This window comes from Myodes glareolus, chromosome 7 (assembly GCF_982192425.1).
Source record: "Myodes glareolus chromosome 7, mMyoGla1.1, whole genome shotgun sequence".
NCBI lineage: Eukaryota > Metazoa > Chordata > Mammalia > Rodentia > Cricetidae > Myodes > Myodes glareolus.
In genome coordinates, this window is record NC_142032.1 from 24835334 (window position 1) to 24860978 (window position 25645).

The window sequence follows — 25645 nt, forward strand, 5'->3', positions numbered from 1 at the left end:
GTTAGGTAAAAAATAAGATGCTGGGAGCCAGCAAGATGGCTCAGCGGGTAAATCTGACACCTTGAGCTGAATCAGCAGGCTCCTGGGCCAGAACGACTCCTGCAAGTTGTTCTCTGGCCAACACACACACACACACACACACACACACACACACACACACAAGACAGATAGGATAGATAGATAGATAGATAGATAGATAGATAGATAGATAGATAGGATACTCTTTAAAGAATAAAAATAGTGACCAGGTGTGGTGGCACACACCTTTAATCCTAGCACTTGGGAGACAGAGGCAGGTGTGAGTTTGAGGCCAGCCTGATCTACAGACTGAGTTCCAGATACACAGAGATACACAGAGAAACCTTGTCTGGGAAGAAAAAAGAAAGAAAGAAAAAAAATGAATAAAAATAGTAGGATGCTGAGCTGAGTAAGAGTTTGACCCCCAGGACCACATAAACAGGGCATGGTGGTACAAACCCTCCTGAAATTCTAGCACTCAGGAAGAGGAGGCAAGAGAGTCACAGTCAGTCTCAGTGGCGACATAGTGACTTAAAGTCAGCCTGGACTACAAGAGCCTCTGTCAAAACAAAAACAAAAGCAAAACAAACAAAAACCCTGTTGACATCTGTGGCCCCTGTCTCTTGCCATGTGACTAGGTCACCCTCAAGAAGGTCTTCACCAGAGGAGGCCCCTCAGGCCTCTGCCCTGGAGCCCAGTTGATCACCTGGTCTTAGGCGAAAGGACAGTGAACCTGCTCAGTCAAAATAATGTGGAAAACGGCAAAAGTGAAAGACACTTCTCGGTTTCCAAATGTGCAGTAAATAGTCTGTGGTTATTTCCCCAATTTCCGAGTCATTGGCACAGAATAGAAAGGTACTTAGAAACCCACACAAACACTTAACTGAATCTGTTCACCCCGAAAGGCTGTGCTTCCTGGGGAACGGCTCTGAAAACTGTTGACTACTCCAGCTGGCCGCAGCGAATGTGCTCAGGTCTCACGATTTTATGCCTCTCTCTCCCCTCCTCAGTGGGTGGCTCAGCTACCTTCTCTTGTATCTACTTGGTCACATCTTTTTGATGAGAACAAAGGTAATGTGGCAGCAAAAACACCTGACTTTTGGGGCCAAATGTGGTGTCACACACCCTTAATCCCTGCACTTGGGAGATAGAGGCAAGAGGATTCAACTTCAAGGTCACCCTGGGCTGTATAGGACATCCAAAGCCAGCTTCTGCTACAGAGCTCAAAACTAACAAACAAACAAACAAAAAAATGTCAGTCTATTTAAGAAAAGACATTATTTGAGGAGCCAGTGATGTGGCTCAGTGCTAGAACGCTTGCCTTGCCTGCCATGCAAAAGGTCTTGAGTTTGGTCCCTAGTATAGAGAAGGTAAAAGGGAGGAATGAAGGTAGGGAGGGCAGGAGGGAGGAAGGGCGGGAGAGAGAAAAAGAACACCCAGGCTTTTGTACCCTCCTGCCACTTGCCTCTTCTTCAGAGGAAGAGCCGTCCCAAGCAAGCAGAAACAGATGGCCAGCAGCCTAGGGAACACAACCAGTACCAGCCACCCCACTTTCTTCTTTCCCTGAGGACAGACCATTCTCTGCATGCTACCTGAGTCTTCTCAGCCACTGGTTCCTGTGGGTCTTGGATCAGGAAGTCAGTAACAGTTTGAACATTGTTACTGAACAGTCATCCTGCATCCCAGAAATGTGGAGCAAACTGGCCAAAGAAGCCACGGAGGGGCGGCTTGCTCCTCAGCTCAGTGGAGAACTGAGGTCCATGCGTGAGATTAAAGCTTACATTTTGGAGAAGATATATCGGCATCCAGATTTGGACCTACATTTGTCCATAAGAAGATTTAGGTTTAAAGAGCCATTGAGGGGCTTAGCCTGAGCCAAACAGAGCTGACTGACTTACAAGTCTCTTAGTTTCCTGCTCCTAGCAACTCTTGAAATTTTTTTTCTCTTCTGAGAAACTAACCCTCTTTTGCTCCAATTCCTGTAAATCTACTGATCAGAAATTGCCAGTAAGCGCCAGAACCGGGATTTGAACCCAGGGAATCTGACTCAAGAACTCACTTCCATAGAAATGACCCTGCTCCTTCCTCATGCCCAGATGCAGCATTTCTCGTTTGCACATCATTTGAAGTTTATTGTTCTAACTGGTGAGATGCACAATAGAACTCCTTAGCCGTTTGAATGTACAAATATAAAGAACATGTTAGTTAAGACTTAAGGCTATGAAAAATAAAAGGTCTTCTCTCATAATGGAATGAACTTCATTTTAGTTTTAGGTTCTGTTTATCAAGAGGATAGTAACCTAATTTTCCTGGGAATATCAATTACGAATCAAGAAGCATATTATGACTTAATTGTTCATTACACAAAAATGATACGGTCTCCTCGTTTGTGCATGCTTTCCCTCTATCTAGAAGGATATTTAACTAAGCAATCAGGGATATTACCTAGCACAGCTGATGCAAGGGCAGCCAAATAAGCCCTGCAATAACCCTCGGCAGCCTCAGCAAGGCTGGCTGGGAGCAAGCACACAGCACTTAGCTGCCCCTTTGCGTGTGTTTGCAGATACATTTGCGATTTCATGCCCAGTTTTCAACGTTAAGCATTAATCTGAGACGGGCACTGAAACATCAATAAAGTCTACATTTTGCCCCTTTTAATGAAAATGCCAGATATAGATTTAATGCAAAACTAAACATTTGGCTCAGTCTGTTCTACTCCAGTAAATTGGCTAGTGTTTGTCCTCTTTTTTAAAACACCAGGAGTTTAATGCCTCATTTCACAGGGTTTTGTTAGAGACAGATAGAAAGCTGATAAACAGCCCATTTGTTCGATTACAGTAGCCCCTCGCTACACCGCTGGAGTTCAGCCTCCGAGCTCATTTCCTTTACAAACTGTCTTGGGAGCTGAAGTGGCTCAACCCCTTTTAATCATTTGACTGAAGTGCAGCCCTGGCAAGGCTGCCTGCTTCTATGTCCCAGACAAGTGCTGGATGGCGGCCCCAGAAATGACTCAGGAAGCCCAAGAGTGAGGGTGTCCCAGCCAGTCCCTCCCGTATGTTCTTCAGATGCATTAGCCGCTGCGAGCTGGAGGCTAGCCTGGACTACATAAAGAGGCCCTGGACAGATATGTAACGGAACAGTGTCTCCAAAAACTAAAACAGCAACTTGGGAACTGAGGCCCAAAGATGAAGTTTTACAGCCTGTAGGGGATAGACCTCAGATTTTGATACACTCCTTTCTCCCATCCAAGTACTACCCAGGCCTGACCCTGCTTAGCTTCCGAGATCAGACACATTCAGGATGGTAGGGCTATAGACCCCACCCCTATCCTCACTGGCACCTGGGAACTGCCTTTCTCTTCTCTCCATGGGTTTACACTGTTTGTCATTCAAGGGGATCATAAATGCCAGCTCTTCCAGGAAGTCACTGCTCATTGCCTGCCGTTGACTGTCCTGCTTGTGTGTTTTTATGGTAGTTCATGCCTCCAATGGACATGCCGTGGGACATCTTCAATGGACTCATTGATTAACATCTAACTCGTTGATTAACATGCCCCTTAAACGTCCTTAGCCCACAGCAGGATTCTCCTGTCTGACGCACTCAAGAAGTATTTGTGGGTATCTTTTTAAAGCAGGTAATTTTCAATATCTCCAATCTGCTGACCAAAGGGTGATTCCTACCACAGTCAAGGCACCAACCCTTGCAGAGAGCCTGCCTGTGCTGAGGTCTCACTGCAAGATCTCAGGAGAGCAAGGAAGCGTCTCTGGGATTCCAGTTTTTCACTGTATGAAGTACAATAGTAAATATTTTAAAAGATTGCAGCAAAGTTCAGCAGCAGAGGGACTGGAGACACAGGTTAAGTGCAGTGGCAGCTCTTCCAGAGGACCCGAGTTCCATTCTCAGCACCAATATGTCAGCGCACGACCATCTGTAACTCCAGTTCCAGGTGATCCAGCTCCCTTTCCTGGCCTCCGCTGCCGCTGCACGCAGGCAGAACAGACAACACAGGCAAAACACTCACACATATAGAATAAAATCGAATATTTTAGAAGTCCAACGGCAGAGGTGCACAGAGGTTTGGGCCAGTGCCTGGTGTGCAGACAATACCTGATAAACCTTGGCTATTATTTTCCTGGAAAGTTTGTGACTTCGCAGCATAGGCAAAAAACAAAACAAAACAAAAAAAACAAAAAACAAAAAACAAAAACCCCAAACCTGTCATACTTGCTGGCAGCAATTTTGTTTGTTTGTTTGCTTGCTTGTTTGTTTTTGAGATAAAGTCTCTTATAGACCAGGTTGGCCTTGAACTCACTTACTAGCCAAGAATGTCCTCAAATTCCTGGTACTTCTGCCTCCTCCTCCCAAGTTCAAAAGGATGCTAGTGTCCCTGGCTGTCTGTATTCTAAAAATAGAATTGGAAAAGGAAAGTGGTTTGAGAAATCATTGGAAAGCAAAATATTCTAAGTTTATCACAATATACTTCTTTTTGATTAAGTAAATAAAGTCAGATTTTTTTTCAAAATAAAGAAAGAAAAGAAAAATGAGACATTTAGTTCAGCTAAGGGGGCGAAGGTCAAGGACTTTTACTGCTGACCTGTTACATAAGATCGCTGGAAGAGAAAAGACGCAAGACAGCCCAGGACCAGATACTGGCAAGCTCTGGACTTATCACATGGCTGGAGTCCATAGTCCTCCGTTCTAGTCCTGTGTACTTAGCAGGACAATCTTGTGGGGATATTAGGTAATACAAATCCCGATTTTTCTTCTTATCCTCTTGCCTTCCACTTCCCAAGCGCCAGAATTACAGGTCTGGGTGTACAACGCCAGGGTCTGAACTCAGGCTTCCAACAGCGCCAGGCAAGTGCTCTACTAACCGAGCTTCACCCTCACCCGTAAATCCTGCTTTCTAAAAAACGACTTTTCGAAAAACTGCACTCACTGATACAAGCAGTACGCTTTCCAAACCTGCCTAATCAGGGTCGACCAAAGATCTGTGCCTCCCAGAGAGCTAGCTTGCTAGTTCCAGGGAGCTGTCCTGGTCATTGCTAGGGATAGCGAACAGGAACAACAGGTATAAAAGCTGTTTGAAGAGACAACGATGCCACTGAGGCTTGGAGGATCGGCACCCGAAGTTCCACTCTTAAAACCTATCGGACAGACCAGGGCCTGGGTTTTTAATCACAGGCATAGGAATAATGCGGCGGTGGGGGTGGAGGGGGAATGGATATAAAAAAAGGTTCCCATCTAGCCCTACTGTGCAATAGCAGCATCACCTATAGGGTTGCCCCACCCACAGCATCAAAGCCATTTGTAACTGCAGAGACCACGAAGAGATTTGTTACCGATTTCAGGCAGGTTAGGAGGGGCCTGTCAGTGGAGATCTGTAGGGTGTTCCAGAGACTAAAGTTTCTTGTTTGTATACCTCTCATCTAAGCATACTCTTCCCTCTCCCAACCCCTGCTAAGCCCCAGCCATTTTTTTTCTGTCACAAAGCAACTTTATTTCTTCGGAGGAGATGTCTTACATTAATGGCCAGGGAGAAGTAAAAGGAAACTAAGTGCCCAACGTTCCTCCCAGGGCTAGCTCTAAGTCCCAGCAGCACACAGGTTTCAGTGTCCTTACTGGGGACCAAAGATGCTGGGCTCATGAGAGTCAGACTGTCAGCAGTTACAGGGCTCCGTATTTGCAGGGCCATTGGTGGATATCCAAGGACATCATCTGTATTTTCAAATTCAAAAAAAAAGACTTTTACAAAGTTACTCATGGTGACCTTGAACTCAGTTTGCAGTCTAGACAGGCCCCCAGTGTCCTAGCCTCTTGTCTCCGCCCTCCAAGCAGTTGGCATGTCAGGCTCATGGTTCCAGGCCCGCCTTGGGCCTGGCATTCACAGCACATAAGATGAATCATAGACTACTGACTAAGGCCATTCCAAAGTGCCACTCAGCAGCCAGACTTCATGGTGGTCTTGGGCCCTAGCAATATTCCCAGGGATTCTGGTACTATCCCAAAGAAATATGTTTTTCTAGAGCAGTGCCTTATGACCCAAAAGACTGGGGAAAGTCCCAGGAAAAACAAAATACCATCATTCTAGACCTCGATTTCCCAAAGTGTTTTTACGGAAGATTAATTCTAAAAGAAACAATGGGCCCTACATAAGCAAAGGCTTCTATAACTAAACAAACTTTTAGAAACATTGCACTAGATGAAATTAAATGTATTTCTCTAGTCTAATGGCGCTCTCAAAGCCTCTATGGCGGTAAGGTACTGTATAGCTATTCAAAGGAGAAAATGGGCCAAATTTTTCATATTTATTCCTCCACCAAATCCTTTATTTCCCATCCCACACTCTCTGAATCTAGTCTATCTTTATTATTTTAAGAGACAGAGTCCTGGGACCAGTGAATGCGTCAGAGAAGCCAGACAACCTGGGCTGTTTCTTCCCAGTTTTCCAACCGGCCAGTTCCTCTGTCCTAATCTGATCTGTATTGTTGACAGCTAAGTTAACTGATTCCTGGAACCCATGTGGTAAAAGGTGAGAACTGACTCCTACAAGTTGTCGACTAACTGGCACACGTTCAGTCACATGTGCCTGTGCACGCACGCATGCACACGCGTGTGTACACACACACACACACACAAACACATACACTTTCAAAGAAGATACATACAGAGAGAGACAGAGAGAAAGAGATTACGTATTTCTTTACATACATACTCCTAGGTTCAGACAACCCCCTGCCGCGGTTTTAGAAGCTGAGACTACAGGCATGCACTTGACATAGGCTAATAATGTATTTCCCAGTTTCTATGAAAACTTCTCTTGGAAATTTGAGACTTGGGGCTCATTTTCCATTTAGACTTTTGAAAGCCATACAAGGATGTCACTTCCACATCTACAGCAAGGAAAAGGCAGAAAGCCAACAAAATGGTGTTTTGTTAGCCTATCAGAGTTGAGTTGCAAAGGAACCAAGAGAACTGAATTCCACATCATAGCAAGCCCTTCCAAGGGTATACAATCACATAAGCTGTCTTTGGGCAGAAAATGAGAACAGGTAATCACCACAAACATGAGTAAAGGCGCTGAAGAGATCCACTCAGTCTGTAAAGTGGTTGCTCTGCAAGCTTGATGACCTGAGTTTGAATCCCCAGAACCCACGTAAAAAGTCAGGCACCAAGGTGCACTCCTGTGGTCCAAGCACTGGAATGGTAGAGATAAGAGGATCCCAGGAGCTTGCTGGGCCACTAGTCTTGTCTAGTCAGTGAGCCCTAGGTTCAGTAAGAAACCCTGTCCTTAAAACGAAAGATGTCGGCCAGGTGGTGATGACACATACCTTTAATCCCACCCAGCCCTTGGTAGGCAGATGCAGGTGGATCTCTGAGTTCGAGGCCAGCCAGGGTAGTGTTACCATGAGGGAGAACCCTCGTTTTGAAAAGCAAAGAGACAAAAAAGTCATAGGGGAGGAGATCTGACATTGACCTCAGCCTACACACACACTTGTACACATGTGAAAATGTATACATGCATATACCATGCATTAATAAACAATAAATTAATTAATTAAAAACTGGGTTAGAAATACACAGATTTCCAGGCATCCAGATTCAAGAGGAAATCCCATCTGTTTGCCATGCCTTTGTTTTGGCCTCTTCCTCAGTTACTTTTCTTGGAGCGGGGGCGGGGGGGGGGGGGTGTTATTTTAATTTTGTCTTTTGGTAGCTCTAGCTGTCTGGGAACTCACTATTTAGACCAAGTAGGCCTCAAATCCATCACAAAGATCCACCTGCCTCTGCCTTCTAAGTGCTGGAATTAAAAGTGCGCACCGCCACACCCTACTTCAGTTACTTCCCCATTCCTGTGATAAAACACCCTAACCAAGGCAATTTGTAAAGAAAGCATTTAATTGGGTTTAAGACTTCAGAGTTTAGCCAGGTGTGGTGGTGTTTGCCTTTAGTCCCCGAGGCAGAGGCGATGGATCTCTCTGATGAATTCCAGGCCAGCTTGGTCTACACAGTGAGTTCCAGGACATCCAAAGCTACATAATGAGATCCTGTCTCAAAAAAAACAAAAGAAATTTCACAAGAATAGCTTCCAAGGGTGGTGGTGGCACACACCTTTAATCCCAGCTCCCAGCCCTCGGGAGGCAGAGGCAGGCAGATCCCTGTGAGTTCAAGGCCAGCCTGATCTACTAAAGCTAGTTCCAGGACAGGTCCCAAAGCTACAGAGAAAACCCATCTGGGGGGTGGGGGGTGGAGAATAGCTTCCAAAATGAAGGTGCAAAGGCCTGGCAGAAGGACCAGCTGAGAGCTCAAATCTTGCTCTACAAGTGGGAGGCAGACAGAGCACACCAGGGCTGGCAGAAGGCTTTTGAAACCTCAAAGTCCACCTCCTCAAACAAGGCCAAACCTAATTCTTTCCAAATAGCCATCAACAGGAACCAGGTGTTTCAATGCCAGAGATGTACGGGGGACATCTTGTTCCGAGCACCAGAGGATCTTCTCAAGGTGCCCATGAGAAGGACAGAAAGTGGATGGTGCCTCTGAGACATCCCTCCCCCAGATAGAACAGTCCTGCTGCATCTGCCAAGGTGTGAAAATGGAGAAGACGCATCTGATTCATCCTCAGGTATGATAGTACTTGTCAGCACAGTGGGGACTGTGCTCAGGGATGAACTCTGATCACCTGCTGCTGGGTGAGAGGCCGAAGAGCCTCCACAAATATGAAAGACTGTTCCGTTGACATGGGAGAAGGGGCCCAGACTTCTGCCTATACTCTGGATCCAGAATTTTACAGGAGATAGACATTACCTGGGTGTTAGAGAGAGTTGGAAGTTTATAACATCCTCCTTGGACGTAAACTTTGCTTCTCAATGAAATGGTCAAGTCAGGTAGAGGAGACTGGCTGCTGGAAAGAATGGGAAATAACGGAGCAGCATTGCAGTAGTGGGTGAGCTCTGAAGTCAGAAGACTTGGCTCCAGGGTCGAAGCTTTAATTCCCGGCATGAAGGATGATGGGGGAGCATCTTTTCTAGAGGCCTGCCACCAAAAACACTTGGCCTAGTCCTCATGCAAAAGCTGGCCATCAAAGGCAGCGCGGCCGTGAGTCCAGTAGTGGGTAGAAACCCAGCAGCTGTGCAAAAAGCGTTTTTCCACTTGAGGCTAAAAAGTTTTCACCCGATCTCCTGGCTCATTTTATGTCAACTTGATACAGGTTAGAGTCATCTGAGAAGAGGGAACCCCAGTTGAAAAAAAGGTCTCAAATCATGCTATAGGCAAGTCTGTAGACTATTTTCTTAATTCGTGATCGATGGGGCAGGACCCCCATTGTGGGTGGTTCCATCCCTGGGTTCTATAAGAAAGCAGGTTGAGCTAGTCATGGGAAGCAAGCCAGGAAGCAACACCCTCCCATGGCCTCTGCATCAGCTCCTGCCTCCAGGTTCCTGCCCTGCTTGAGTTCCTGCCCCAACTTCCTCCAGTGACGAACAGCGATGCAGAAGTGTAAGGCAAATAAACCCTTTTCTCCCCAAGTTGCTTTTGGTCATGGTGTTTCATCACAGCAATAGCAAACCTAAGACACCTAATGAACATTTACTTTCTCATTTTCTGTTCGAACCTCCTTAATTTTCTTTTAGGAAGCCGAGTGCTCCCTGTGAGTTCACAGGCCTCTCATGGGGATGACCTTCACTCGTGCCTTTCATCAGGACTGGGAAAGTGACCAACACCGTGACAGTCGTCATGGCTCATCTTTGAGGTACTGATCAGGCCAGGGATGGATGAGCATGTAAACCACTGTGGTCCACATGTGTTTGGTGAAACTTCTCTCTCCTGAAGTTTCTAGGCCTAAAAGTGACAATCATGAAGAGAGACCCCCTCTTTGGAGGAAGGACGAGTGGGGTGGTGATGAAGTTCTGAAGATGCTGGTTAAGACCTGGACCACCAGATAATTTAACTCAGTACGTTCCTTTACAGCAGTGAGTACACCTAAGATTTTTCTTCCAAGCCAACTTGTTGTTTGACACAATTTTATCTTTATTGTTTCAAAACCATTCCAAAAGTCATTGTTGGAGATAGAGTTTTGACAATGGATCATTAGACGTAAATTGAGAAGCACAAGGAACAAAATAAAAGTAGATTAATTGGGCCAGGTGGTGGTGGCGCATGCCTTTAATCCCAGCACTCAAGAGGCAGAGAGGTTGATCTCTGTGAGTTCGAGGCCAACATGGTCTACAGAGCCAGTTCCAGTACAGCCAAAGCTACACAAAGAAACCCTGACTCGAAAAACCAAAATAAATATATAAATGCTTATTCATGTATGTTCATGGCATCACTATTCATAATGGTTAACAGCAAGAAACAACTAAAAGGTCTATCAATTCAGAAATGGATAAGCCAAGTTTATATACTCACAGGATAAAATATTATCACGCCGCAAAGGTAACGAAGTGATGAACCTTGAAGGCTCAAGGCTAGAGCAAGTAGGAGGTGGGGGGGGGGGGATTCCAGGGGCTGAAGGGAACCCAGAATGGAAAGTGACTGTTTGGTAGGGTTTAGTTTGCAGCTGTGATTACATGCACAAGGCCTCTACAAGTGGAGCCTATCAACATCCTGTTGTGGAATGGGTAGGGGTTTGAGGGGGCTGCACCCTCCCCTGAGGATTATTACCCGTTAGGTACTGATGGGAAAGGGAGAGACTCTTTTTCACTAGGGTAGACACTAGTAAGGTACCCATGCTCTTATAAATACCCCTCACCTACGCGTCTGTAAGTGACCCAAATGAACTCACTGGTCATGGGGGGGTGGGGGGAGTAGCCATGAAGGTAGAAGAGGCTAGGTAGGTAAAGGAAGGGGAAGGGATCAGTAGGAGAGGGGACCGAAAGAGTAATGGGGACTCAATATGATCAAATACATTCTGTGTGTGCATGTCAATAATGAAACAATTATTATGTATGACTAATACATGCTAATAAATAAAAAATTAGTCTTGTTACAAAACGTGAAGACTGTCATTTATAAATTTTGGGGTACAGTTTTTTGCTTAGATAAACTATTTCAAGTATCATGAGGGATGGGCTGTAGTTTATGGTAGACGTCTTGTCTAGCATTCATGAGGCTCTGGGTTTAGTCCCTAATATCACATAAACCCAGTGTGGTGTTGCACACGGGTAACCCCAGGCCTGGGAGGTAAAGGAAAGAAAATCATCCTGTGCTACGTAAGAAGTTAGTGAGCAGTCAGGCGGTGGTGACGCACACCTTTAAGACACGTGGATCTCTGTGAGTTTGAGGTCAGCCTGGTCTACAAAGCGATTTCCAGGACAGGCTCCAAAGCTACAGAAAAAAAAACCTGTCTTGGAAAAAAAAACAAAAACAAAAACAAACAAAAAAAAACAGAAACAGAAAAAAGTCAAGTTAATGAGCAGCCTAGGCTAATGACCTTGACCAAAACTAAATAAAAACATCTAACTAAAAATTTGCTTTAGAAAAATGTATAAATTATAGATGTGGTACTTCAAATAAAAATTTCCTCGAAAAATAAAATGCTATGCAGATAAAAATGTATCAGCACCTCATGTTCAGACACGATGGTTAATAACAAATAATACATACCAAGAATTGTAGGCTTAAATTCCCTGGTCACCGCTAGCACTGTGTTTTTCTTAATGCCTGAAATTATCATCTAAACAACGGGAGCTGCTTCTGGAAAATGATGTCCCGGTGACTTTAAAGACTTAATGAAATCAAGTAATTGCTTGGTGAAACTAACAACCTTACCTTCGTTTAACTAAACCCCACCATATAACATCATGGGTGCCTCATTCCCCTCCACCTACGTAACATCAAGTCATTATGGGAGGCAGGTGTCTAAGAAACCACTTCCTCTGGACAGCTGAAGCTATACTCAGGGGACATTTTTTAGACATTAATTGAATTAGCCTGGTCTAATTCACGATTAATGGAAAGTGTGTCATAATGTGGATTTCCACTCGAAGCTAAGGAGAGTGAAAACTTTACATAAACACACTCTCTATTCCCTGCAGTTTGTGAAATACTTGCAGAAATTATTGAAAAACATTTGTTTCCTGCTTCCACTTGCCAAATGGCGATGCTGGTAAATCGCAATAACAGGCCACCCCAAACAGTGTCTTTTTTTATTTTTAAGTAAGCTGACATACTTTCAATAAAACTCATGATTGAAATTGAGAAGTGTGAATTGGACCTTGAATGAAATGGTCAAGTTGGGAAGGAAAGATAGCCAATAAAAACCACAGAAGCACTTCCTCTTAAAATGTATGCTGTAAAAATGGGGAAGGCTCTCTGGATGCTTATTTAGGCTTCCATAGACTCCTGTGTCCTCTCCCCACCCATTCTAAAGCCTGGGCCTCTCTCCAGCATCAGGACCCATGAGTAATTGCGGTGTTCCTAGAGCCATCTAGAAGTGTTTTTCCTGTGGCCAAAGAATGAGAAATAGGATGATGATGCCGGCCTCGGGGAGGAGAAAAATGCCTCTCTTACCTTTTGGGGAAGAGACAGCTTTCACTTTCATTCTGTTGTACAATGTCCATTAAAAGCTTATAACATGCCAAATACAGTCCTGGATGCCGGGGAAACAGAAGGAAGCCGCTGTCCTGTAATGTTTAGAGTTTTTTGCAAAACACGCAGTGGTGGATAACCTAAAAGAAATATATACTATACAGTTTGGAACATGGAAGAACATGGACCAGAGGCAGACAAGTTTTGAATGCTCTGAAAGATATACCAGGTGTATCAGTGGAATTTCACCCTGCTGTAAAGGAAGATAAAACCATTAATTTGCAAGAAGATGTATACAAGTGGAAATTGTTACATCAAGCAAAACGAGCCAGATTCAGAAAAAATACCAAATGTTTTTGCTTGTTGTTTTCATATACAGAGAATCTAGAAATAAAGTGTGCAGTACTAGGGAGGCAGAGGCAGGTGGATCTCTGTGAGGTCAAGGCCAGCCTGATCTACATAGAGTTCCAGAATGGCCAGGGCTGTGTAGCAGAGACCCTGTTTTGGGGCGGCGGGGGGAGGTGTGTGGAGCGTGTGTGTGTATGTGTGTGTGTGTGAGAGAGAGAGAGAGACAGAGAGAGAGAGAGAGAGAGAGAAAGAGGTACAAAGAGAGGGAGGGGTTGTAAAGGAGGTGGGGAAAAGAGAGAGCCAAGGGTATGAACGTGAAAAACAGGGAGGCTAACCCAAAGAAGGAAGAGGCTGGCCAAGAGGGTACACAGGAGAGCAGAGTGGGAAGGAGAAAGAATGAGAATAAACTACGACCCACATGAATGAAGAGCCCCTGATAAAACTCATTGCTTTGTATACTAACTTAAAACATTCATTCCAAAGTACTTCAAGCGAGGTCGTGTATTTTATTACGGCCATTTCCCCCAGGAAACAAGGAAATGGTCCTTGTTTTGGTTTAGTTAGCAGGATGGCTGGGTTCAGGGTGCATGTCAGGAGACAGCCATGAGGTTACCCAGCAGAAGGGAGCTTCAGAGAGAGGAACTGTACATGCAAAAGCAAGGAATGGAGGAGAGCATGGGTATACAATCCCTTAGCAAAATCCTGAAATCCAAAAACCTTTGATGATAAAAGCCGTACGTTTTCCCTGCCCTCTTCCACCTCCAGACCTGACTTCTTGGCCAAGCCTCTTTATGAGCCAGCATCCCATTTTCTTTCTTCAAATTATGAGCCCTGACTGGCTCTGCCCCATCCTCTCCAAAGCATCCATGTGCCCCAGGGGTGCCAAGTGCCTGGACCCTATCAGTTCTGTTACTGTTGATCTTCTGGGGAGGTCCTGGTACTGCTTGACTCCTCACACAGTTAAGGGATTCTCAGCCCAGCCAAAAGAGGAACGCTGATGCAAATTTCAAGAAAACATTGCCCCTTACACTGACATCTAAAGAGCTGAGATTATTCATTTTCTGTTCTTAATGGAAAAATAAACTAAATGAGTGTAAAGCATCCTGGGTATGGGAGAATAAATAAGAACAAAAAAAAGAAAGTGTGAGGAAAGATGGAAGGATATGATGAAGCTATAAAATATATAAAAATATAAAGGTTGAGACAGGCCCAACAGGCCTCTTTCCCTACAAGTACTTTTGAATACTGGGAGGGGACCCTTTACTGTTAGCTCCTCCATACTTGTTCATCTGCATATCTTAAGGTTTTTTAATTGTTGCTCTTGTTTTTGTAATGGCACTCACTCCCCTTTCAAATGAAAAGGGATCCTAAAGGAGGATTAGAAAAATAACACATTGACTAAACTTTCTACAATAGAAAGCCGTTCTCACTGGTTTTCATCTGAAAAAAAAATCACCCTAAGTGATCAATGACCTCCTCCTTCCCCTAGAAAAGGGAAAAGAAAGATAAGAGCTGTGCAGGAAAACCGTGGGCAGCTTCGAAAAGCTTGCGGTGGCCACCGGATGCTCCAAAGTCATGATCCTCTGCAGCCAGGAAATGGCAGCTCCAAGTTCTCCTTCCTACAGCGGCTCAGTCTGAAGAGATTTGTGCGTGTCCAACGTCTGCAGACACGGGCTGCGGCCTAGACTCCTGGGTTTGCCGGCCAGTGGCATTCACTGGGCTTCAGGTACAGATGACTCCTCCCAAGTGTGGCATCCAAAGGGCTGGAGGCTAGAATACAGATCCCCAGGCAGCCAGGGAGGGGACTCCCGGCTGCCTGCCTCCGGGTTACTACAGCTGCCTCAGGAGCTGCTGTTCTGTGAACCTTCAAGTTCTGATAAGGAATCTGCCAAGTGCTTCATGTTTAGATAACAATACAAAAACAAAAACAAAAATAAAAAAAAAAGAACGAACTTATCCTGGGCTCTTACAGAGTCCACCTGGGGTTTCAAAAAAACCCAGTGGATAAAAAGTAAATGTTAGTACAGAGTGTGATTATTATGACAAGATAACATCCAGGGTGGCTGGTGTTGGTGTTCCACATTCCGTTGTGTCTGTATGTGTATGTACGTGTGCATGTGCGTACGCACTCGTGTGTGTACGCACTCATGTGTGTATAAAACCTCCAGTCACAGATTCACTGGATCACAAATTACGGGATTTTAAAGAGAAATCATTTCCACAGGCAGTATGGCTAGAGTGGAAATTCTGGGGTCTTCCAGCCCTAGTAAAGGGCACTTCCCCACCCCCCCACCCGAACCTAAATAGTCGCTTTCTTGAATCCTTGTCCTGTCCACATTTTAACCAAGCTGAATATTCACAGTGATAAAACCACAAACGAAAGAACTTGTCAGAGATGCTGAGAGAGAATAGGTACTTTCACTATCAGCGATGGTTTCCGCTTTTCCCACAAGATGTCTTATCAGTTTTCACCCTGAGAAAAACCATAAAAAGAAAAAAGAACCCTTACGCAAGAGTTCTCTAAATAAAATAGTATGCAACAGACTAGTCATCCTTAAAAGTGATGTTGTGTAAAGAGTCAAAGTACATCATCCAGCAAGATCAATACCCTATTAAGTTAGGCAGGATTCTGGATATCAAAGAGCAATGAACTGAATAACTTAAAGTATAAGTACACGACCCAGGGGATTAATCACACACTGCCATGGCGAAATTAGGACAATTCTTCCAATCATTAACGTTTTGCTTACAAAAATGTGCTTTTCTGTTTGTCTTTCTGCTAAATGATAACCGTTTTTCAAGTTGAATCTCCTGATAAAAAGAGTTAAAGAACAAGACAGGAGCTGTACCATACGGGCCATCTATGCCGCTCCAACGTGAGCCAGCCAAAGGACAAACAAGGGGGAAATGTCTGGATTGTAGGAAGAGTCTGTAAATATCCATTAGTCCGTAACAGCACCTTCTGAAGAGTTAATGCTAACCTGCGTCCTGAGAAGGCTGTGCCTCCTCCAACCAACACGCTCAAGTCTTAAGGACACGTATAGAACCAGAACCCGAGCGACTTGAAGGGAACCTGGGCTAGCTTCCAATTGGAAAACAGCAGACTTTCAGCGAATTGTCCACTTTAAAACAAGATTTCACCCCTTAGCTTTTCTAGTGTCAATCAATACAGAAGCTGCTGACCTTCTGCCTAGCAGTCATGATCCAGTTCCTCCCGCGAGTAAACATTACCCAGAGGTTATCTCCAGCAATGAAACACAGAGATTTCAGGATCATTTTAATTCCATTCAAATGCCTCATTCTCCAGAACGTGGATACAGACAGTGCCGCTTTCAGAGCAGACCGACTATGGCCTTTGAAACTTCATGTAACCAGTTAGGCAGGTCTAGAACTAGGGGCCTGCCACTGACTGGAAACAAAAGTCTCCCTCTGGATGGCTCCTTTGGGTTCTGACACTCAGGGCCGGGCAGAGCATGAACTGAGCTGGGACTGGGGGACCTGGAGCCTGTCACGTAGCTCAATTGGGACATTCTCTCAAAGTTCTGAGACAAAGAACTAAAATTACAACGACTTTTAAGCTTCCAGGCCTACCTTTGCCCTCTGCCTAAGGACCAGTCAGTGCTCAGTATTTTGTGGAAACTGAATTCACCCACAATTCCATGGCCTTCTTGGACTCTCGGGAGGCAGAGTGTGAGAATCCATCTTCTCCTGGATGTCTACGTATGAGCGACAGATTTCTTCAGACAGATTCTGTCACAGGCTGTTTACAACAACTACAAGACTCCACAGAGGCCAAGTTGGGCCTCTACTCAGGTCTCTGTGGGAGGCCCGTCAGACCTGGGCTCAGCTAGACAGGCAGCAGGTTAATACCCAGGGCCGCATCCGCCTGCCAGCACTCTTCCTACCCACTCTTCCCAGCCATCAGATTCCCAATGTTTCCTGCTTCTGCTTGTTGTCCCCAGCACTGGATGGAGTTAACAAAGGGAAACCCGTGTGCAGGGGCGAGGCAGAGTGCTGGTCCCACCGGCTAGCACCTCAGAGCAGTGGCTATCGCTCAGATTCTCTCTAAGCCGCTGACTTTCACGTTCCCAGAGTTTCTAAGTCTCCTGGCTCCTCCAAACCCTTCCTTGCCGGGCACAAAACACAGCAGCTCTGCTCCTGACAGTGTGAGGGTGACACACTGTTGACTCATGCTGGTCAAGGCCAGTGGCCGCACACACCAATCGATGGTGCTCCTAGCAGCTCCAACCTGCTCTGCTCGGTCCCCAACACACACATCTGCTCCAGCTAACACTCCAAAGAAAACTCAAAATTCACACGCCAGGAGATGGGCACCCCACCGCCCACGGGGCCCCCTACCCCTAGCCCTGTGCCAAGCACACACACATACCCCAAAGTGATTCAAGTAATGTGTTTAGGCTTTTTCAAGCAAAGAATGAGAATTCCAACAGGGTCACGAAAGTTAACTCATCAAGTAAAAAAATTTTTTTTAAAAAAATCAAACATCATTTTGGCAGGATTTTTACACTGAATAATTCTATATACATGCTATACATTGTTTCTATAAAATACACTATCTACAATCTACTTACATTTAATTGTCCTGCTAGTTCTAGCTCACATGGGATTACCTGCAGTCAGAAATGAGTCAAGTCGGTTTCCCTGCCTGTCAGACTGTGCCATCCCTTAACAAAGGCACTGGGAGAGCAAAACAAGATTTTCAGAACCTTATCAACTGTCTTGCTTATAAGCGCACACCCCTGGAGCCAGATGCTCGGGAATGGCATTGGAGCTAAGGGAGCAATGTAAGGTATATGTAAAAGTCGAGAGTGTCCTTTTAAACTGCTCCAAGAAGCCACAAATGTGGGCCCCCTTTCTAAGTGACCCTCTGAAGTCTGAGGGTATAGCCACAGATTTTAGGAAAAGTCATTCAAGCACAGCCTATTAAAACCTTTAAAGTTATAATTTAAGTTTTAAATGAAAGCTCAAATTATTTCTCATAAATAGAAATTAATGGGGATGCATTTAGTCACTTTATCAAAGCAACTTAAAACTGGTATGTGTGTGTGTGTGTGTATGTGTGTGTGTGTGTGTGTGTATATATATATATATATATACCATCTGTAAAGTCAAAATTAAGGTTTCAATGCATATTTGTTAATTAGCCAGTGCACTAAACAGTTTCAGAACACTACAAGAATGCCATTCTTTTTCTCTCCCATAGTCTTCCAGTTTGTAGCAAAACATTATCTGCAAGTCCAGTCTCTGGACGACGCGGGTGACCGTCATCCAGCATTAAAGTAGCCTTTGTCACCCTCAATGTCCACTTCCTGGTCCGAATCCTCTGAGATCTCAGAGTCCTCCCGAGAAGCTGGGGAAGGTGAACACTGAGAACTATCCAAAGAGGCGCCTTTATTCTGTTCACTGGGCGAGTCCTGGCCCTGGCCACAGGAAGTGTCCAAATTGTCCAACTCATCCTTTTTATTGCTTTGAGGGTTCTCCTGAAAGAAGGGAATGAAAATGCAGATGGTGAGATCAAAGACATAAAAATCAAAATGGATTCCCCCTAACCTTTAGCTTGCTTATAGAGTTTAGTTTATCAACTGTTTTCATCTAAAAATCTCTTTCCTAAGAAGACACACTTGTGATTCTTGTCCCCATTTGAAAGAAGAGGGAGAAGTCACATCAGAGAGAGATTATATGTAACACGGATCCATGATCAAGATTTTCAGCTTAGGAGAAAAAATAAACTCAGTTCAGCCCAGGCTGCACTGTCTTTGCTCTTTAAATATTGCCCCAGACAGCATTTTCTATCATCTTAAAGAACAAATATTAATGGCTGATTTGTTATACTAAGGCCCACCCCCCAGAAAAAAAAAGAAAAAGAAAAACATACACTAAATTAAGAAGTTTCAAAATTATAGATTAAATCCTTTTCTGTTGGTCTTCTGAAGTAATTAATTTATGAGCACATATACACATAACTGTGTACCAAATTTCAAAATCAAGACAAAGAAAAATCACAGGACCAAATAATATTGATGAAGCGATTGCAATTTGCTTAAAATCTAGGCAAAATTTCCTGGGGGAAAAGTTCCCCACATTTCATAGAAAGTACCATTTTAAAAGTCATTGGGAAACTAGCTCCAAGCCATTGAATAAGAACCAAGTCCAGCCAGAGAGTGTTTAAGCTAATGGGTGTCTAACAGGGATATAAACACTATAGAGAAACATTGTAATCCTCAGCGAGCAAGTCTGAAGAAACCATACAAGGTTAGTGATGAGAGGGGACTCCTCAAAGACTTCCGAATAATAAAGCTACAGGAAGCTTTTTGTTGTTTCAAAATGTCCTTTGGGATAGCATCTTTTTTCTTTTTAAATATAAAGTGTGATCAATACAATTTAAGATCCACACTAAATTTTCCCACTTGGCAACCCGTTTTGTTCCAAGCCATCCTCTCTGATTTAAAGCATAGGTGCACAGGACTCATTCAGCGGTTGTCAGAGAACTGGAAACATCCCATCTGGGACCCCAAAAACAAATCTTTAGCTCTAAGTCAGCAGGGTAGCTTTGGAGGATGCTCCCTTTACTTTTTTTTTTTCTTAATTGCATATTTCTTAATAAGGTTATTGAAGGACCCCTTAGGAAGTTTAAGCTACTTTCCAAATAGGCCTGGCAATTTATGTGTTTTATATTCATTTTAAGAGCTGGCAAAGATGGATAATAATTTTTAAACTCTTTGATATTTAATTCTTTTCAAAAAGTGCAAATAAGACTTAAAGGTGTTTGTGTCTTTATATTTACCCTTGAATCCTGCCTGGTTTTATTATGGCTGTGTAAATAAAAGAAACAATTTTCTCCCAAAGATAACTACTTAAGTCATTTACTGTCAATTACTTTATCTTTCCTGCGTTAATGAGATAAACAACATATGGGGTTTATAAAACAATTAGCCAGGCGGTTTACTGGCCGGTGTGTGAAGCCCTAGCTAATTGATATAGGAACTGCATTAGGTGCTTTTAGCATTAGTGCCACCTGAGCAACTCATCCTGAATTTCAGCAGGACTATTTGCCTTTTTAATCAAGGTGAAGAGGTTAAATAGTCTCTTCAAATGACTTTTGCATACAACCCATAACAGGTCTCCGCATTTAGATAACATGATACAAACATTTATTTCCATAGAAACGGAGCCGTGTCAATACCTGTTTCAGTCTTCTCCATTTAGCGCGTCGGTTCTGAAACCAGGTTTTGACCTACAGAAAAGAAAGCAAGTTTACAGACAGTTCCAAATCCCGAGAGACCTGGGGAGGAGCGGAGAGGGGACTGGGACTATGTCCTACAGTTGGGTAGAGGCAGAACGTGCCCAGAGCGCACCGCTCCGTGGTTTCTTCAGCCCTAGAAACCAGCTGGGGTTGTGGGACCCAGTGAGCTGACCTGTCTCTCACTGAGCTGCAACATCTTAGCCAGACGCTTCCTCTCAGGCGGGGAGAGGTATTTCTGAGTCTCGAACTTCTTCTCCAGTTCGATGGTCTGGTCGTTGGAGAACCTCACTTGACCACCTTTCCTTTTGTGCAGGGGCCGTTGTAGGAAGGGGCTCCAGAGCAGGGGCTTGCCTGTGGGCCAGAAGAACGGCGGGTGAACCACGGCCGCTGGGGTCCTCTGGGCAGTCCCCAGACCTACCTGATCCCAGGGGACACGACGTGGGGAGGCCAAAACGCAGACCTGTTCCCAGCCCATACATTCTCAGGTGTACAGAGGGACTCAATAGCCCCAACCACCGCACAAAGTCAGCTAAACTGCATTAACACACAAACCAGCTTGGATGCTCAAGACACCGCACCACCCGACCATCACACCTGTGGCTAAATGCAAACAAATCTTCTCAACCCCGAGAGAAGCCCTGCCGGGCTTAAAACGCGATCTTCTTTAACCGACCAGCTCTTGTGTGTACTTAAGTTTTTGCAAAGGATCCAGTGGGGGCATTTAAGGGGGGGAGTGGGATTGTTAAACTTCCTAAGGCATGGTTGCACAGAAGCGCTAGCCGGGCGCTCGTGTTAGGCCTCGAGTGGGGCCTCCAATCGTGGCTGGAGCACACCTCGGCCTCCTCTGATTTCACACTCGGCCTGCGGGGGCGGCCAGTTAAAGCCACCCCGTGGGCTATGGCAACATTTCCGTCAATGTGTTTCCTGTTGGTCTGTCTCAAAAAAAAAAAAAAAAAAAAAAAAGCTTCCTTCTACTCAGGCCCAGCAGAAACCCAAGGAAACCAAGGCGATCTCTGTGAAAACGTTTACCCCAGGGCCGTTCCTGTCCCATAGGGGATGGGGGGGGGGGGCGGTCACACACCCTGCAGGTTGAAATTTTAAAAATACAAATATAACTTTTAAAGTACAGAATTATAACACCCACACCCCAAATCCCGGTAGCGGTGAGAGGAGGTGAGCGCTGGAGGCTGCGTCAAAATAATGCTGGCATTAAAATGCTAATTCATTAAAATGTTAATTTTCTCCTAGGTCCCCAGTGAAACTGCCAGGGTGTTGACTTTAAACCCTGGTGAGCCCTTCTTTTTCGCTCTGGGGCATCGGACCGCGCAGGAGAGGAGGGACTCGGGCCCCGAACTCCGTCACCGTTGCTTATTTATTTCTTAGGAACATTGCGGGAACCCGAAAATCCCACGCAGACAGCGTTGTCTTCACCGCCCTTCCTAACTGTTCGGGGTCTGCACCTTCCTACTCCAAAGTAGTAGCGGTGCGTCCGTATGTCCGTTCTTCTGCCTTCGGGCCTACACCTAAACATTTTCAAAGCTGGCATTGTTTTTTCGAGATTTTGCTTGCGTCAGGCTTCAGACTAGTGCAAAACAGCCTCCAAAGGGGGGGGGGGGGAGGCCGAGAGGAAGCAACTGGTTATTTTAGCTGCCATAAAGTCACATCCCACACAGAGGAAATGAACAATATCAGAAAAACGGATCCTGCCTATCAGACGTCGAGTGTTTCCTGAATTTGTCTGTATTGAGGATGTCGATAAAATAATCAGCAGCGTGCACTACTCCGGGGGAAGGGTCTGCTTCATGCAGCCAGGAAAACACTTAACAGCTTCAGAAACCAGATTTACTCCTATCGAGAACTCAAGATTTCCTGTATGAACGGAAAGGGTCAGGCTCCTTCACTGCACAAGCTTGTTGAACCAAGCCCAGCCCAGGAACCGCCCGGCCGGGCAGCTATCCCTGCGCTGCAGGGGCCAGGCTCAGGGCGCCCCGACGTCCTCTTCCCGGTGTCGCCCGCTAAGGGAGCCCCACCCGGGCCGACGCGCGTGGCCAGGGCTGCCTTTCACTACTACCCCGGGCGTCCCAGGCCTCTCCCGACTTCGCTCGCCCCGATGTCTGCAAGGTGCAGGGAAAGCAATCAGTCGCCGAGAGTCCCAGCGCCGGCAGCGAGCCACCGGGGGCCCCGCGCCTCCTGTCCCCGCGCGCACCCGCTAGTCGCCGGCTCAGAGCTTTCGCCGCAACTTTCTCCTGCGTCTCCCGTCCGCCCCCGCCGCCACCCGCGCGCTGCCACCCCCGCCTTCCTCGCGGACGCCCGCGCTCGGCCCCGCAGACCCCGGTCGCCTTACCCAAGGGGTCGTGGCGGAGCAGGGCGTGCGTGTAGTCGTTCACCGTCCGCGGGAAGGAGTACAGAGGGCCTCCGAAGCCACCGGGACCGTAGGCGGCGGCCAGCGCGGCGGCAGGGTGGTGCGAGAAGGCGGGGTGGACCGGCGTGGGCTCGTACACCGGGGTCCGGTAGGAGGACACGAGGCTGGTGAAGGAGGAGTTGGGAGACGGCAGCGTGGGGGTGGGCGTGGGCGCGGCGGGCCCGCGACCCAGGATGTCGTCGATGTAGAAGGGCGTCGGGTGAGCGGGCTGCAGCAGCGGCGTGGGCGCGTACAGCGGTACTCCTACGGCGGGCGCAGCCGCGGGCCCCGGGTGCGGGAACTGCATGGCTGCGCCGCAGCCCCTCGGACAGAGCTGCCGGCCCGCGCCACCGCGCTACATTTATTTGCGCTCCGCGCTCCCGGCGATAGGCTCCGGCAGCCTCGGGGTGGGGCCGCGCTTGGGTCCCTTCCTGCCGCCAGGCCCTGCGGCCAATGGCGCGGGCCGCGGACTCGCCTCCGCCCCTGGCCCGACCCGCCCCCGTCGGCCCAGCTCCCGCCCCCCGAGACGCGCGGGCCGCGGAGCTCTGGGGACCCTGCTCCAGGGTGTCCCGCTGTCCCCCCGGAGCGCCAGGCACCGAGAGTCCGACTGCGACCGTCGAAGAAGTGAACACAAGGCATGTGCCAGGAACGCGGATCCCAACGGGAAGGCGCCACTGCCGAAACTCAGGCAGCGTCTGGCCCCTGGAGGAGCGATGGGGCTCCGCTGACCAGGAGGTCGCCAGCAGGAGGGCACCTCTGGCACGCCAGGGCAACCTCCGGAGGCTGCGCTCCTTGGGGTAACGGTGGCACTGTGTATAGTGCGGGCCCCTCTGCTACTCAGAGCTCCGAGGAGAAGCCCCTAGCCTTTGGCTGCGTCCCAGACGGGTACTGACGGCAAGGCTGCAGGTGCTCCAGATTCTCCACCTGGGAACCGCTCGTTGCTGGCACAATCTGCTCCCGATGGGAATCGAGGCAAGACCTGGAGATTACGGCGCCCGGCAGAGGCTCTGCGGTGTTTTTCGATCCAATGAGGGGTGGGGAGCGAGGTGGGGGGAGACCTCTGTCCCGGGGCCCTGAACGACACAGCTGTGCGCAGCCGGGCTCTGAGGTTTTACACATGTTTTCTATTGAAAGTCGTAGCGTGCTGCTCAGTGTGGCCTCAGCCCTATGCGGCTTCACTCGCCTCTGGGGCAAAGGGGCATTTTCTTGATTGACGTCCTCCTGCGGTGACCACACCTTGACTTGGGTAGTTTCTGCTAAGGTTTTTATTATTATTATTATTATTATTATTGTTATTATTATTATTATTATTATTAGACTTTTTCTATTGAGATTTTAAATTTTACCCTTTGGAATTCCATCTTCAGCTGCTACGGGACTGATCAGGCAAAAGAGGGGGGAAAAAAACTGGGTAGCTTTAGGACCTGGGTTCGAGTTTCACATCACACATATTTCTTGAGCAACTACTGTGTGTCATTAGCAAACGAGAGAAGTAGTCCGTATTCTCATGGAAGTTGGAAACAAAATGAATATATATAGTAACTAGGGAGAAATCGTGCCTAATGGTCTGAAAATTCAGGGGACAACCCCTAATTTTGGGGAAAGGAGAGAGTCGCTTTGAGAAAGGAAAGGGAAAGTCTTCCCAAAGGAAATGATGTTTGGAAGATAAGTAGGTGTCAACAAGCCTAGGGTGTTAGAACACCGCTTGTGAGCGGGTACCTAATGCAGCCTGAGTCAGTTTATTGCCATGGGCTTTTCTCATCTGAAACGTTTGGGACTTGCCATAAAGTTTCCTAACTGCTTGGGGATGGAGTCACCGACACCTTTCAGAATAATTGACAGACAAAAGCTACAAGCACAGACAAACCACTGAGTATGAAGCGCTGCTATTTGAGTTAAAACCTTGGGAGCTAGGAAGACTATATCTCCATGTGTTCACTCTGCTACATGAACGATAGAAGTAATGCAACAGGGTTAACGCTGCCTCCCCATCGAGAGAGGGACGGGGCTCGAAGAGAATAATTATGAGTACCTGGAGAACTGAACCATGTGACGCTTCTGGTGAGCTTAAAAACATCTTGTGCCAGACACCGTGGGAAGACAACAGGCAACTTGAAGGGGCTTCCCTTGGGCTACTTAAGGTTACATAAGCTTCAAAAATACATCGTCAAGGTGCTAGCTGGGACCCTGAGTTTTGATCCACAGTTATCCTCTGCCCTCCAGATGCTTGCTGTGGCACACGTTATACACAACAATAATGAGGTTCAGAAAGTATATAATAAATTATGACAATTTTTAAATCCATTGAACTCAAGTAAAATAAAGGAATGGCGGATGGGAAAACAGGAGGAATGCCAGGACAAATATAAAATATTTGAGGCTAGTGAGATGGCTCAGCCTATGAGAGATTGCCTCCCTATGTTGCAAACCTGAAGACCTTACCTCAATCTCCAGACCCCACATTAAAAAAAAAATAAAAAATAAAAATAAAACGGGTGGTGGCACACACCTTTAGTCCCAGCACTCTAAGGCAGAGGCAGGTGGATCTCTGTGAGTTCAAGGCCAGCCTGGTCTACAAGAGCTGGTTCTAGGACAGCTAGAGCTGTTACAGAGAGAAACCCTGTCTCAAAACTGAAACAAAACAAACAGAAAAGATGGAGAGACCTCCATTGGAGCACCATGGCGTGAATGCCCACAACACACATCATACACAATAACAATGAGATAAATTTTAATGAGAAAGCTTTATTGATTCAGGAAATAATCCATTCAAGAAAGACACACAACTATTGAGTGAAACGTTGGAGATGAGGGTTCTGATATTCTGATAAGGTCTTAGAGGATTTTTTTGGACTTGGGGTAAAAAGAGAAATAAAATGAATTGTACATAGACATCAGTATTTCGGTGGTACTGTTAAGTGTGATTTTCGTATGGTGAGTTAAATACCAGAAAACCCATACTAAGAGATGCAAACTAAAGTATTTAAGGATATGGTCATGATGCACCTTCCAGTAGTTCATTATACACATTATACTTATACATACACACACACACACACACACACACACACACACACACATATATATAT

At 46.2% G+C, this 25645-nt stretch overlaps 1 protein-coding gene across 1 annotated transcript; it reads right to left on the reverse strand.

The window, feature by feature from the left end:
• Positions 1-17353: 17353 nt before the first annotated feature.
• Hhex (hematopoietically expressed homeobox) lies at positions 17354-22895 on the reverse strand. The gene is made up of 4 exons (XM_085693834.2): positions 22500-22895; positions 20328-20506; positions 20096-20146; positions 17354-18392 (listed from the first exon to the last, which is right to left on the reverse strand). Exons 1-4 carry the CDS (start codon positions 22861-22863, stop codon positions 18177-18179), a joined length of 810 nt encoding a protein of 269 aa, XP_085549960.2. The 5' UTR covers positions 22864-22895; the 3' UTR covers positions 17354-18176.
• Between the last annotated feature and the right edge of the window lie 2750 nt (positions 22896-25645).